Source organism: Antrostomus carolinensis, unplaced genomic scaffold (assembly GCF_000700745.2).
Source record: "Antrostomus carolinensis isolate BGI_N321 unplaced genomic scaffold, ASM70074v2 scaffold9257, whole genome shotgun sequence".
NCBI lineage: Eukaryota > Metazoa > Chordata > Aves > Caprimulgiformes > Caprimulgidae > Antrostomus > Antrostomus carolinensis.
Genome location: NW_010328029.1, coordinates 29,633 through 43,531, shown reverse-complemented (window position 1 = coordinate 43,531; position 13,899 = coordinate 29,633). Strand labels below are relative to the sequence as shown.

Sequence of the window (13,899 nt, the reverse complement as noted above, 5' to 3'; positions counted from 1 at the left end):
CATGGGCATCTCTTGGAGTCCAGCTGCCAGTTAGTTGGCAGAGTGGTTCTCAAGACAGTTTGCTGTGTCACGGCTTTTATCTCTTTCTCACAAATGAATGTGACTTTCTCAAGTCAAGATTAATAACTTCTGAAGCCTTTAACTTTTTGTACTACTCAAACAGAAAGAATTTCTAAAACATTCCAGAAATTAAAGATAAAGTGATTTAACTTGCCTATGAAAAAGTTAGTAATCGAGTCTGAATTACTCAGGTTGTATCTTTGAGCATGCCAACACTACATTGGACAGCTGAATTTCTGAAAGGTAATCCTTTGAGTAGGAAACCACTGACCATTTACATCTGGATAGGTAATGGGTTTTCACTTTCATAGTAGATCTTTCATTCAGATTATTTTTGGCCACTCTTACCTGATTTTTGTTCAGATTCTTGTAAGAAATGAAGTAGCAGTTATTTCAGGGGTTTGTTCTCAGATGCAGACGTGTAAGAGGACACTCAGTTCTCATATCGTTTAAGCCATAAAATGGAAATTTTTCTTAGAGGAACTTTATAAAATATATGATTAACTGTTGTTTGTGATCCAAGGAAACTCTGGAGTATAAGATAGCTTAAAATTTGTTTTTAAAGGACTTTTTTTGCAGATGTATGTTTCAACCTTGCTCTGCTTTCTTAGGGACTGTATGAAAGGAGATGAAACAGAAAACAAGAAAATTGGCTGCACTGTTAACCTTATGGTAAAGAAGTTTCCTTTGTCTCTTTGTGATACTGTGCAATGTTGTGGAAACTGAGATGGGAGAGGTTGGGGTAGAAATCTGTGTCAAGCAAGTGTAACTTCAGAATCCAAGCACTGGGATGACAGAACAGAACAACGGGGATTGTGAGGATGCCCTGGAGGTCTCTGGTCCAACTCTCTGCTTAAAGCAGGGTCAAACAGGTCAGGTTCTTCAGGGCCTTTTCCAGCTGTGTTCTAAAAAATCCCTGTGACAGAGGTCCTACAACTTTTCTCACCTTTTCTTTCAGCTTTTTACTATCTTCATTTTGAAAAAATCATGATACAATAAAATTTCTGGGTTGAATTAGTATGAATATGAAAAGAATTATTACTTTTTTCACACTAATAATGTATGTTCTTCTCAGTACCTTTACACATACACAGATGCTGCTGATTGTCCTGAACTAAGGAAGAGTCTCAATAAGAATAACAACTCTCTTACTTCTTTCACAGAATTTCTATAAGTCTGAAATTAACAAAGAAGAGATGTACATCCGCTATATCCACAAGCTCTGTGACATGCACTTACAGGCTGAGAACTATACAGGTGAGTAAGACATCACATGGAGTGTGCTTGGAGTCCTGGTGAAAATTTTTGACTCTCCCAATGTTATATTCTAATACCTGATCCATTGTTTTGGAAAAAAATAGTGTGAATCAGTTATGGCAGTTAGGAAGAGAAGAAGCTGAGGTCCAGCTCATTCTCTCAAGTCAAACAGTATATGTCTGTGCCCACACAACCATACAGCTATTCCGTTACGCTCTGCATTTTACATTAAAGTGTTCTACAACAAAGATGGATAAAAAAAAAAAATCACAACAGTGGAATCAAATTTAGAGGAGGATTGAAATCACAAAGCCACCGTTATATTGCCATGTACCATATTTCCTTGCTCTGTAGTATTTAGGGAGCACTTAGAAAGTGTATCGACTCTTAATTCTTTGTTGTCCAAGCTCTGTCTACAGCTGCAGGCCCCAAATCTAGTTACATATCTGCATATCTGACTGTGCATTTAAGTCAAGTCGCTAGTAAAAAGAAACTTGACAGATTTGTACATAAAAATCAGGTTCATAGGAAATTTAAGTAATTGAATAATTTAATGATCATCTGAGACTTCAGAATTTTTTTCCAATTGTAAATTAGAAATTCCAGGCTGTTTAAGAAGCAGATCTAGTGACCTTTCAACCTACTGGCTGTATTTATTTGTTGTCATTGATCCAGTGTTCAATAATTACATTTCCAACAGAGGCTGCATTTACTTTGCTTTTGTACTGTGAGTTGCTTCAGTGGGAGGACAGACCTCTGAGAGAGTTCCTGCATTACCCATCTCAGTCAGAGTGGCAACGTAAGGAAGGTCTGTGCCGTAAGATTATCCATTACTTCAACAAAGGGAAGGTATGCCAACTTCTTCTCTCTTCCAGCAGCTTCCTTCCCTTTTCCTGACTTACTTGGGGCTTGCAAGCCTATCATCTCGGTTCAGTAATCTGGAATTAAATTTGTATCTAAAGGTTTTATAACTTGACCAATTGCTTCTTGGCTCTCTGGATGAGAAAAATGGATATGGGTATTTCATTATGCATAACATATGGAACTAGTTTAGGGAGGCCAACAGGAAAAACACCAACATATTTTTATACCTTTAAACCAATCTTTGGATCACCTGATCTGGCAGAAAACTCTATGAATGCCAGTTCCTTGGCTTCTGGGGGGCAGGATTGCATTTTGTAGTTTTCTATGCAAATTGGTGTGCTGTGACTCACTTTAGGACTTGTTTTGTTTCTAACGTATAGAAATTAATGGCAGGCAATGCACTGTAGGAGTCCCTTTTTTAATAAAGATTTAAGTCTTTTCAGTGTCACTGTTATTTTAAAGTGGCTTTCAGTTAAAGTGCAGTTCCATCCATTGCACAAGAAGAAAATCAATACATTTCAATTTCACATATTTGGTTATGTTTTTTGTACAATTTTTTTTTTTTTAATTACTGCAGATGTAGGTGTTATAGTCCCTTGTCTCATGGTGTTTTGGGGAACATTTCAGAGATGAACTTTAAAAGTGGTATCATCTGTCAGAGTATTTTCAATTTTTTCCCTTCTCTAGAAAAATTCCTACAGCTTATACTATTGGAAGATAATGTCGGTAGGCGCGCCTCAGGGTTGTTTTTGCCTGTGATGGTAATGACAGTGGCATTAAATATAGATGTGATTTGGTTCATATGGGGTTGCCATTCCAGATAATTCTTTCCTAGCTGTTGTACTAGAAAGTTGCGTATGGCAGAGACATTCTCTACAGAACCTGCAAAAGGAAGTCAGATTCCTGTGTGTAGGAAGAAATGGCCTATTTATGAGGAAGTGATTGATTATTTTTTTTTCTTTTGGCCAGAATTATTCTTTTGTAATAATACTGCATTTGGTTCTCTTTCTAGTTTCAGAAATTTTCAGACTGCACTTAATAAAAATAAATTTCTGACTTGTGCAACTATTGCAGGACTGTACTATGTGACTAAACAAAGATGATATAGAGACTATGTTAAACAAGCCAGCCTGTATTTTGAACAAAAAGAGGCAATCCAGATAGGCGGTGAAGGGCAGTAAAAACTTGGCAGATGTCATTTTGCTATAAAACTCCTAACAGATTATTGAGTGTTAACCTCTTGAGGTTTTTTTCTCCACTGGATGTTTTTGGAGTTACTTGACTTTGTGTTGTAATCCTCCTTTATTATAAATGGTAACTGAATGACTAAACAATCCCACTTAAGCAGTGTGCGTGTCACTCAAACTGTGGAAGTGAAAGATGCTGAGAAGCCAAATCCTCCTGCTGCTTTTCAGCACTCTTTTTCTGTTGCTGTGTAACAGGGAATGGTTCAGGGAATGGAAGAAACTTCCTTCCCTCAACTTTTGTGTGAGTTTCTTTCTGCACTACCCTAAAATGGTCCCTCCTCAGGTTCTAAAGAGTGGAATTTGTTGTTGTGTGTCCTTCAGTGTCATTTCTAGAGTTAAGTTTCTTGTGCTGCTCCTGGCATCTTCCACTAAGTAAGGGGGTCAAAGCAACATGAAAAATGTGTAAAAAATTCTGCATTTCTTAATAGGAATATTTTCTCAGCACAGGAATGGGGGAAAACTTACAGCCACAAGACTATCTTGTGAGTTTGACATAAAGGGTATGTATGCCAGTGGAGGGCAAGGAGTGGTGTCATGGCCCATGGCAGGCCTGGAGTGCTGCAGTGCAGTGCAGAACTGAGTAACTCCCATGCTCAGTATTGTCAGTAGCAGCCCTGTGCTGGAAAGGATCAAAGTGTTCAAAAGCCCTTTTAGCCTTCACTCTGGTCGTATGCTCCTCCCCATTGATTTCTGCCGTGCTTTGAATTGGTTTATGGCTCAGTCAGCAGTGTGTGCAAGTGTATCACTTTAATTTTCTTTTTTTTTTTTTTTTTAAACTCACAGTTATGGTTTTGTCTGTTAAAACTCAAGGTTTTCTAGTTGAAGAAGACTGTGAATGGAACAATTTGAATCCAATTGATCATGCTTGTGGAGAGCAATAGCTTCAAAACTGCACAACCCTTTTCTGTCCAGTTCACTGCTACATTTTCATTAACTCAAAATTCTGACCAGCTCCCATCACAGCATCACAAGTGTGTATTCTCCTTAGTGGCAACCAAGTGCTATGAGAGACCCAAAGATGTATTTCCAAAGCAGTTCATTTTAAGATCATGTGCTCCATACCCAACATTTGAACTAATTTCTCTTGTGCACCCTCATGTGAATCATATTTTCAAAATAAATTTGCATATTGGGATGTGATTAAATAAAGGTTTCCATTCCTAAATGTTGATTGTCTCTACCTGTGCCTCCATGTGTGCAGTCAACGGAGAGTTGCTGGTGCCATAGGAGAAAGCTGCAATGAATGTCATATGAATGTGCTTTTCAGGTGAAGGACATAATACAGAACATGCAAACAGATCAGACATCAACAAAACAGAAAGCAGTAATGAGGGAAATTAACGGTGGAGACATTAGGAAATTATTTGAAGGAGGAAAGAATGATGCTTTAGAGGGAAGCAACACTTGCGTAGCACATGGAGTTATGTATTAAATTTCTACACTGTGAATATGGTATTCATTAACATCACAGATTTTAAAACTGAGGATCCCAGTGACTCAGATATCCATTCATTTTCTTTTCTCTGCTGTCCTGGTTTTTGCTAGGATAGGGTTAATTTTCTTCTTAGTAGCTAGAAAGCGCTGTGTTTTGGTTTCAGTGAGGACTGTTATGAGAACAATGTTGATAACTACAAGGACATTGTGCTTGGGCAGTTTCCGAGAACAGAGGACTGGAAGGAGGGAGTGGAGAAGAAAGGTGCAGTAGTTGGTAAAACCCAGAACTGACAGTTGGATGTGCCAGTAAGATATTCCATAGCATATCACGTCATATTTAGTATCTTAACCAGGGCTGACCGGAAAGGCGGGGATTCTCTTGGGAATCTCTCAGGCTCCCTTTTCCAGGATTGCAATTTTGGTTTCGGGGTTCCTTTTCACTCCTCCAGGATCGTTATCAGCAGGTGGTGAGCAGTTGTACTGTGCATCACTCAGATAGATAGATAGATAGATATATACACACACATATATAGTTGTTATTATTATTATTATTTTAATTTTATTTTACTATAATTATTAAATTGTTCTTATCTCAACCTACAAGTCTCTTCACCTTTACCCCTCCAATTCTCTCCCCGATTCCCTGGGGGGGAGCAGGGAGGCTGGGAGTGGCTCTCTTCTTTGGCTGCCAGCAGAGTTAAACTATCACACTTTACAAATATTTGCAAATTCTCTTTTCTCTCTAAGAAGTTACCTGGAAATTGTGTTTCTTCACTTCTCTGTCTCATCTTGTATCTGCAGAATGTTCAGCTAGTGCAGTGGAATTTCTCTGTGTGGAAATCTAACTGAAACAAAGAGAGAAAGCCTGAGTTGGGATGACAGGAGTAGTATTAGGGTGCATGTAGAAGAGCCGATACAAAGAGAAATACGTTGTAGTTACATATTGTTAATTTAATCCACATCAGAAAAGGAGCATGAAAAGGTTACATCTTTAGGATCACAGGGAAGGGAAGACAGCCAGATAGCTTTCTGCTTCTGTCCACAAGGCAGATTAGAGAATTATGTAGGCTTTAGCCACAGCATCCCATTTGGAAGTGAGACTCTGCTCACACTGTGTGACAAAAGCCATTTATTCCTGGTCAGATGTTTTAGAGGAGACTTTTCTTTACCATTCTTTCAAGTAAATATGGATCAGCTAAGGACTGAAAATCTATCTATAATATCTCTGTGCAGAATGTTGAAACCTATTTAAAAATGCAATGGTGTTTGCAAATATAAACACTTAACTGGTTAATATTGTTGATCCCAATTCAGTGTATCAGTTTGTATGTCATGGACTTTTGACAACCCAGAGCAAAAACCTTGTTATTTTGAGATCAGAAAAACCTGAGTAATATTCTTAGTTGTGAAGTAACTGGTCTTTCCGTTAATTTCCCATTGAATGTCATGTATTTATCTAAATAAATCTTGGGCTTCTTATCATCACAAATTACTAATACTATCAGAATATACAAATTGATTCTGAAAGAACCTTTCATTTAGCAAGTTCTGTTTAAGTTTTTGGAATGAACTGAAGCTAAAGAGATACAGGATTATTATTTTTGCCTTTTTAGTTCTTACAACTAGCCCTTCTTTTAATAAAAAAGTTCTTACACTTACTGGGTTTGCTATTCAGACAAATTAAACTTTCCTGGTATTAAGGATGAGAGCAGACACTACAAAAGAGAGTGTGGAAAGGGAAGAACCGAAAAGTACCTAATACACTAAATGAAACCCAGCAGAGATTCACTTTTTTAAGTGAAGGCACATGTAACTAGAAAAACTATTTCTATATTACGTGCTAATATTTTACATAATTACTGTTACCAGTAATTTATAATATTGCTATTAATATTTTTAAAACTTAAGATGATAATCTAACTCACACATTAATTTTGTTTTCACTACAACAGGCTCCCAGTTAAAATAAACTGTCAAGTTAGCCCAGTAATGCATAAAAGTTAATCCAGTAAAGGTTCAGCTGAGCCCTTGGTGTACTAAATCCTTTGCACAAGTATGGTAAGAAACAGTCATTTCCCCAAAAGACTTCTAATCTGTGCAGCTAAAAGATGATGGGAGAGGAGTTCTCAGTTCAAGGATGCAAAATGAGCACTCTGAAAAGCTACATGAGGTCCCGGGGAGTCTTTCTCTCAGTGTGGGCATGCCCAAACTCAGTCTCTCCCTTACCTCTGCGGGTGATGAGTACAGTGTGCTAGAAAAGATTTATTGTATGCAGACTCTTAAGTTGAAGAAATGAGTTGTGCTTTCAGTTGTGAATATGGATATTCATGCAGTGCGGTAATGCAGGTCAGTTCTGAGGATGTTTTGTCTCTGTATTTGAGTGTTTCCTGTTGCTTGACAGTTTCGTGCTCTCAGGAGGAAGCAGCAGTGCTGGGAAGGGAGCACTTGGCTGGGGAGCTAAGCCCTAATTCTTCACTCCGGGGAGTTTTAGTGCAGAAGGCAAAGGAGATATTGGAAGTGGGTTGAAGGGGTATCTAACAAGATGAAAAATGGTTAGTTGTATTATCTTTCTCCAGCTAAGTTCCCAGTCTCACAAGTGAACTGTCAGTAACAAGCAGTATTTGTGTGTAATTTCAATCGAACATATGCTGCCCTTACAATCCTGAAGAAGGAATTAATCTGATATTTAACGGAAACTGTTCCATCACACTGCATTTTCATACCAAATGAATCCCCAAAATTGAGTTTCCATATTCCTCTCAGCTGAGTTGGCAATAACATTCTGTTTGCTGTGAGTGTGATTTGCTTTGGTTTCACAGAGCTGGGAGTTTGGAATCCCACTGTGCAGAGAACTGGCCATGCAGTATGAAAGTCTCTATGATTATCAGAGCCTCAGCTGGATTCGGGTAAGTACCAGCAGTTCCTCTCCTTGCAGACTCTCACGTCATTCCCCAGGGAATTTTGCTTTCCTGTCAGAACACTCTGAATTTAAAAAAACAGTCATATTCCCCATACAGCTCCATGCATTTACAGTAACTCCTTTGCCACTGACTCATTTTGATGACTTTGTAGGTTCACTGCAGTAATTCCTAAGTCTGTTAGTAGTAAACTCTTATGAGTATATGGAGACAGCACATACACAGGAGCTGGGCTTGCTAGTGCAATTACATATTTATATATATTTTTGCATAAAATATCTTTTTTCTTTTTTAAAAAACATTATATATTTCTAATTCCGAAAATATCAAGGACAGCTTGGGCCTCAGTTGACATAAGAGGAACAAGAGAGAAAGAATGGAGAAAGCAAACATTTATGGCATTCTTGTCAATTTAAAGAATCTGGTCCTCTGGTGGAACCAAACATCTGATGAAATCGGGGGACGTCTGCAGCATTTAATCAGAAGTCAAGGTTCTGGTTGCTATTTAAACACCTTACGAATGTGAAAACAGCTCACCTGCTTTTGTCCCCTGGGGTAGCATGCATATATCCAGATTTAAGATTTGTGCTATGTGGATGTATTCTTATACCTGGTGGTTTAAATTCTCTTTAAAAGTCACATTTATTCTCATCTGAAGATACCTGTCTAACCAGGTCTCATGAACTGCACTTCTGAAGAACCTGTTTTCTTCAAAGTGGCCCTAAAGAGAGCAGGAGTGACCGTCTTGGATTTGTACTTGTTTATTGTAGATGTCTAAAATACAGCAGTGTGAAAATTTATCTTGGTGTACAGGAAATACCACCTCTGTAAGGTGATTGTGGATTATGAGCAAACAAACTTATTAAAGGTTTAGTCAAGTTGTGCATCAACTTTCTTTCCTAAAACATCGGTAGTTAGCTCTTTTGGCTTCCTCTTTATTAATTAGGTTTAATCAGCTGGCAGGTGAAGAGCATCTGTGCCATTCACATCATTTAACACATTCCTTTATCGTTCCTGCAGTGACTTTGGGATCTTCTCCATTTTAGAAAAGGAGTTAATACGTGAGGGAACTGAGAACAAAACCTTGACTCTAAGTCAAAGCTCCTGTTAGGGTTCCCTGCAGTGGAAGCAATGATGCCAAGCTGATTCTTCTCTTTAAAAAATTATCTTTTTGCTATACTGAAATTCCTGTGGGCCTTTCAACTGAGATTCAGTTTGGCAAGGGGTCTTGAAATCCCACTCATTATATAAATGCTAGCACAGTGCCACAGAACTAATATTTGGAACTAGAGAAAAGTCCTTTTACTTTTTCCAAACCCTCCCTTTTTTTTTTTTTCATGTTAAACCTACTGGTGCACAGAGCTGTAAATTTAATTTTGTTTCACCCTTTTTCATGCCCCTCTACTCAGTTAAGACAAACCCAATTGAATTGATATAATTTTCCAGACAGTGGTGTAGATTTGAGCTGTAGGAGAGAACAGGACACTGTGAGCCAAGCCACATAGATCTTAATCTCAGCTTTGCCATTAATTCTGCAACACAAAGACAATTACATGGAAGACCTGTTTAATTTAAAATTAGATGCAACATAAAAGTTTTTGCCATCTCCAGAAATGTAAAACGAGTATGATAATACTATAGTCTGTGTGTAGACTGTTTAATTCATAATTTTTATCTTTAAAAGAATTTCAGTCTTTTCATTAAAAATTGTGGTGGCAAAAAAGTAATGTGGTATTTTAATGTGTCTTGAGATTCTCATCTTTTAAGTGCAGCTTTAAGGGTCTGATAGTAACTATCTTTTTCCTCCACAGAAAATGGAAGCTACCTATTATGATAATATAATGGAACAGCAGCGCTTAGAACCTGAGTTCTTCAGAGTTGGTTTTTATGGTCGGAAATTCCCGTTTTTCCTGCGGGTAAGCCAGACTTACACAAAATATGACAAAGTGACCAGGCTCAGAGTAGGAGTTAAGGCTTTGTATTTTTGTTGTGGAGACATGATGTCTACCATTCAGCTTGGTTTTTTTATGCTTGCACAAGTAAAAACAGGTTTCTGGCTGAACTGAAGGATGTGGTCCATTGGGAATGTTCTTAGGAACAGAGATCAGAAATTTGACTCATGCCTATGTGTATATTTGACAATCTGCAGATGCAGCACAAATTGCTCTATATTAAGCAAAATGCTGTACAGCAGCAGTGTTGGGCTGTTACTGAACTAATTTTCATCATCTCAAATGATCACGCTTTAAAAAGTGTCACATGACAGAATGATTCTAATACCAGAACGATGACTTTCTCATGCTATTTACAAGACAGAATTTTCTTTCTCTTCAACAAAGAGTATAGCAGCTTCTCAGGACACATCCTCACTTTGAGCTTACTGTCTGCTGTTGTATACAGCATCAGCTGGGTCTGCAGTCCATTTAAAAAGTAAAATTACCTTCTTTTCCTAATGAGGAATCAAACTTAAAATGGATATTTTGTCATACGATGTCTTGTTGCTGGTTCAGAGCAAGGAAGGAATATAATCTGACAACTGCTGTAAAATCTGTGTGAAAATTGATGGTAGATGCCATCTAACTTGACAGGACAAGCTAACTTGAAGCGTGCTTTCAGGGACGGGAGGTGCATGTTCTGTGTTCTCTTTAAAGAAACAGTTTGACAAGAGATTGTACCACTCTGGAGTTATACAGCAAGAAGCTAGAAAAAGCCAAACCGTGTACCATTTTGAAACCTGCATTCTTAAATTTACCTCTGATTACTAATTTGTTTTGTTCTGTTTTTTAAGTAGGATTTAAACAGTGGTGTTTAATTACAGTCTTTTAATGGAAACACAGGCAGGGCAAATAAGAGCAAGCTGGAATTAATGAAGGTGAAAATACCAGTGGATAAAGGGTGGCTGCATGTTATTCATGGTCAGGTTGGACAGTGCCATAACGTAGCAGCCTGAATCAGTGCGTAGAACACACCTGCAGAGGAATCTGAGGAAATGATAAGTGTTACAGCATAAAGCAGTAGCTGCCCTTTCCTAAAGATCTCCAGAAGAAACTGACCATTTATTTTTTTTATATCTAACAACAGATGTTTCAGGAAATGAATGACAGCAGAGTCATTACGGCACATAAGTGTTCCTATGTTTGAAGGAGTATCAGTGAATCTAACTTACCCTGTCACATTCTGGATCCTACAGTTTATCTTGGATCCAGCACGACCTGTGTGTTTAACCATGCACAAGTTTTCAGTGCACAGCACTTCCTGTTTGTGAAATGATGTAACAACATGGGATACTTGGCTGGAGACATTAACAGCGAACATGAGCATACATAATCATAATCCTTGTTAATTCTGCAATTATATTTGGTAGCAGTACTTCTGATAGCAGATTACTAATGTAGCAATCTCATTAAAAGTCATCCTCCTCCTTTCTCTCTCTAATGATCCATACAGCATATACATTGCAAAGCACAGACTAAGCCCATTAGCAGTCACATCAGTGTGGATCACACTGTGAAGAGATTGGAAGCAGCTATTCTAAAGATTGAAATGGATTTAAAAATTTCAAATGGATATGGGAGTGATTTAAAGTGATCAAATAACTCCATGCCTTTTTCTTATTTTTCTATTGCTATATAGCTTAAGACAGAAAACAGCCACTTCTGTATCTTTGATTTTGAAGACCTTTTTCTAGAAAAGTCATTGCTCATGTTTCTATGAATTCTGAATCTATTTCTAGCCTTCCTACATAAGTAAATTGAAACTGCCCATGTCTTCCACCTACCAGAAGTTCAATTAAGGCCTAATAAGCCATGTTCTGAGATCATGTGTTGGCATCTTTCTGAGAAGTCTACTAAATTTAACTTTGAGGTGTTTTCAGGGCATTATTTTTAGAATCACGATAACTTTATTTATAGGCTTACAGTTTTCCGGATTGCTGCAATCAAAAGCTAAAATAGAGACTGCAGTAAGTGTCATGAAGAGATTCACCTTCAAACATGGACTCACTCCAAATTTAATAATAGCTGCAAAGTTTGGCCATTACAGACTGAACTGTCAAGATTCATCATGCACTTTTTCTCCCAGTTTGTTGGTTGCTGTGCCTGGTACATACAAAGTGACGTATGTCACAGCTGGAACATGAGAACTGTTCCATAAATTGCAATGCAAAGCCAAAGATAACTGCGCTCCCTGACCGTGTTTTATGATCAGGTTTTTCTGCTTTCTCTTTGATTTTGCTACAAGATCAAGAACTGCTTGACCAGAACCCTTTTCCAGATGAATTAACCAAAAATTATTGCATATACTGCAGCTTCTAAGTGTAAGAATAGAAAGGCGGAGGGAACTGTTCTTATTTTCTGGGATTCTTTCTTTGTTTTATGAAGATGAAAAATCTCCCTGTACTTCTAGTTACTGTTATGTGTATGAGAGTTAAAACTACCAGAATCAGAGAATTTCCATGCTTTGATTGGTCTTGTATCAGGAGCTATCAACACAAATCAAAACTGTGTTTTGTGGTAATAGACACTGGAATGACACTGACAGCTTTAGAAACCCTGTATCTTGCTGTTCAAAGTTTGAGATGTGTCAGAAAGCATCCAAGAACCCTGCACAAGTGGGTTAATGCCTCAAGAGGCATATCTGAATGCAAGCTTTCCATTACTAGCAGAAATGAAATTTTGCTCATCAAGAGGAAAGTGCTTTTAGGGATAAAGGGGAATTTGTGAAGTGGCCACTGAGAATCCTTGGTAATGCTTTTCCACATTACTATAGACAGGGGAGTTCCCGAGGATGTATTGTTCACCATGATCAGAGGTGGATTGTATGGCTCTGACAGTACAGCAGTGATTAAACAATGATTTTTGTGAACAGTTTGTTACAGTTCTCTCTGAGGATAACTGATAAATTGATGAACGTATATCTCTCTGTGTTCCATTAAATCCTCAGGACTTCTATCCATATAGTGTAAACTGTATTTGACAGCAGCTTTCCCAGTGTAGAACAGCTGAGCTGGTGACTTAAGTTTTGGTTGATATGTTCCAGTGTAGTCCAATTAAAATATAGTCCCTTTTCAGCTGTCTGAAAAGCAAGTAAGAAAAGACAATTGGACTGAACATTACGTGTTCATGGATCAGAGGCATATTTCTGCTGAGAGATGAGTGGAATAGTCTACTTATTAATCACTTCTTGATGAAATAAATTGCAAAGAAAAAGAAAGGAATGAAATATATCAGCTGTGTTAAATGCACATTTTACTCTCAGATTAGCATATTGACATTGTCATTTATCTTTGGTTTTGGAGCAGTAAAATTTTAAGTGAGATAAAAGCTGACAGAATTTAACTTACTTTTAAGGAGACTAATTTATGCTTATCCTTCTTGCAGAACAAAGAATATGTATGTCGGGGCCACGACTATGAGAGGCTGGAAGCCTTCCAGCAGCGGATGCTGAGTGAGTTCCCACAAGCCATTGCAATGCAGCATCCAAACCATCCAGATGACTCTATATTGCAGTGCGATGCCCAGTGTATCCTTCAGTGAATGAGCAAACTATGATTGGAAGAACTGTGGTAGAGCACAGAGGAGGGAGGTACTGAAAAGGTCATCAATTTGGATACCTCGGTTCCTAAGTGCCTTAGGTAGAGCTGGGTATGGACAAACCCACACACCTGCCTACATTAACTGCTTCGTTGCGCTATGTATTGTTGGAGAGAATTGTCAATTTTCATTCAGGGAGTAATGCAGGTCATAGTGTGTAAAGGAAACAGCTGTGCTCAGTCACATCTGCTTGGTCACATCTGTGTTTTAACCTTCATCAACAGCAATGCACCTTTTGTGTCATTCACAGTATTCCCAATACTTTCTCTGGGAGAATATTTTGTTGGCAACAGATTCCACAGTGTTATTTTCCATTGTGTTTATTTTTCACATCAGTATTATTATTTTTTACCATCTCCCTTTCTTTTAAACTGCTGAACTCTATACCTAAGGCTCTGAATCTCATTCTTGTCACTGGTAATCTGTGCTGTGATTTGATGCAACCAGTACAATGCTATATACATTTAAGGACTGAACCACCTAACATTTAATGAGTTTGCAGAGACTTTTGGAGATTTTGGTCACAAG

At 38.0% G+C, this 13,899-nt stretch overlaps 1 protein-coding gene across 1 annotated transcript in view; it reads left to right on the top strand.

Moving 5' to 3' along the window:
• Positions 1-13,899, top strand: part of DOCK3 (dedicator of cytokinesis 3) — a 190,760-nt gene that overhangs the window by 155,985 nt on the left and 20,876 nt on the right. The window contains exons 37-42 of the mRNA XM_029085987.1: positions 672-732; positions 1,224-1,317; positions 2,018-2,166; positions 7,682-7,768; positions 9,592-9,696; positions 13,159-13,300. Of these exons, the coding sequence (XP_028941820.1) occupies positions 672-732; positions 1,224-1,317; positions 2,018-2,166; positions 7,682-7,768; positions 9,592-9,696; positions 13,159-13,300 (638 nt within the window). The remainder of the gene's footprint in view (positions 1-671; positions 733-1,223; positions 1,318-2,017; positions 2,167-7,681; positions 7,769-9,591; positions 9,697-13,158; positions 13,301-13,899) is intronic.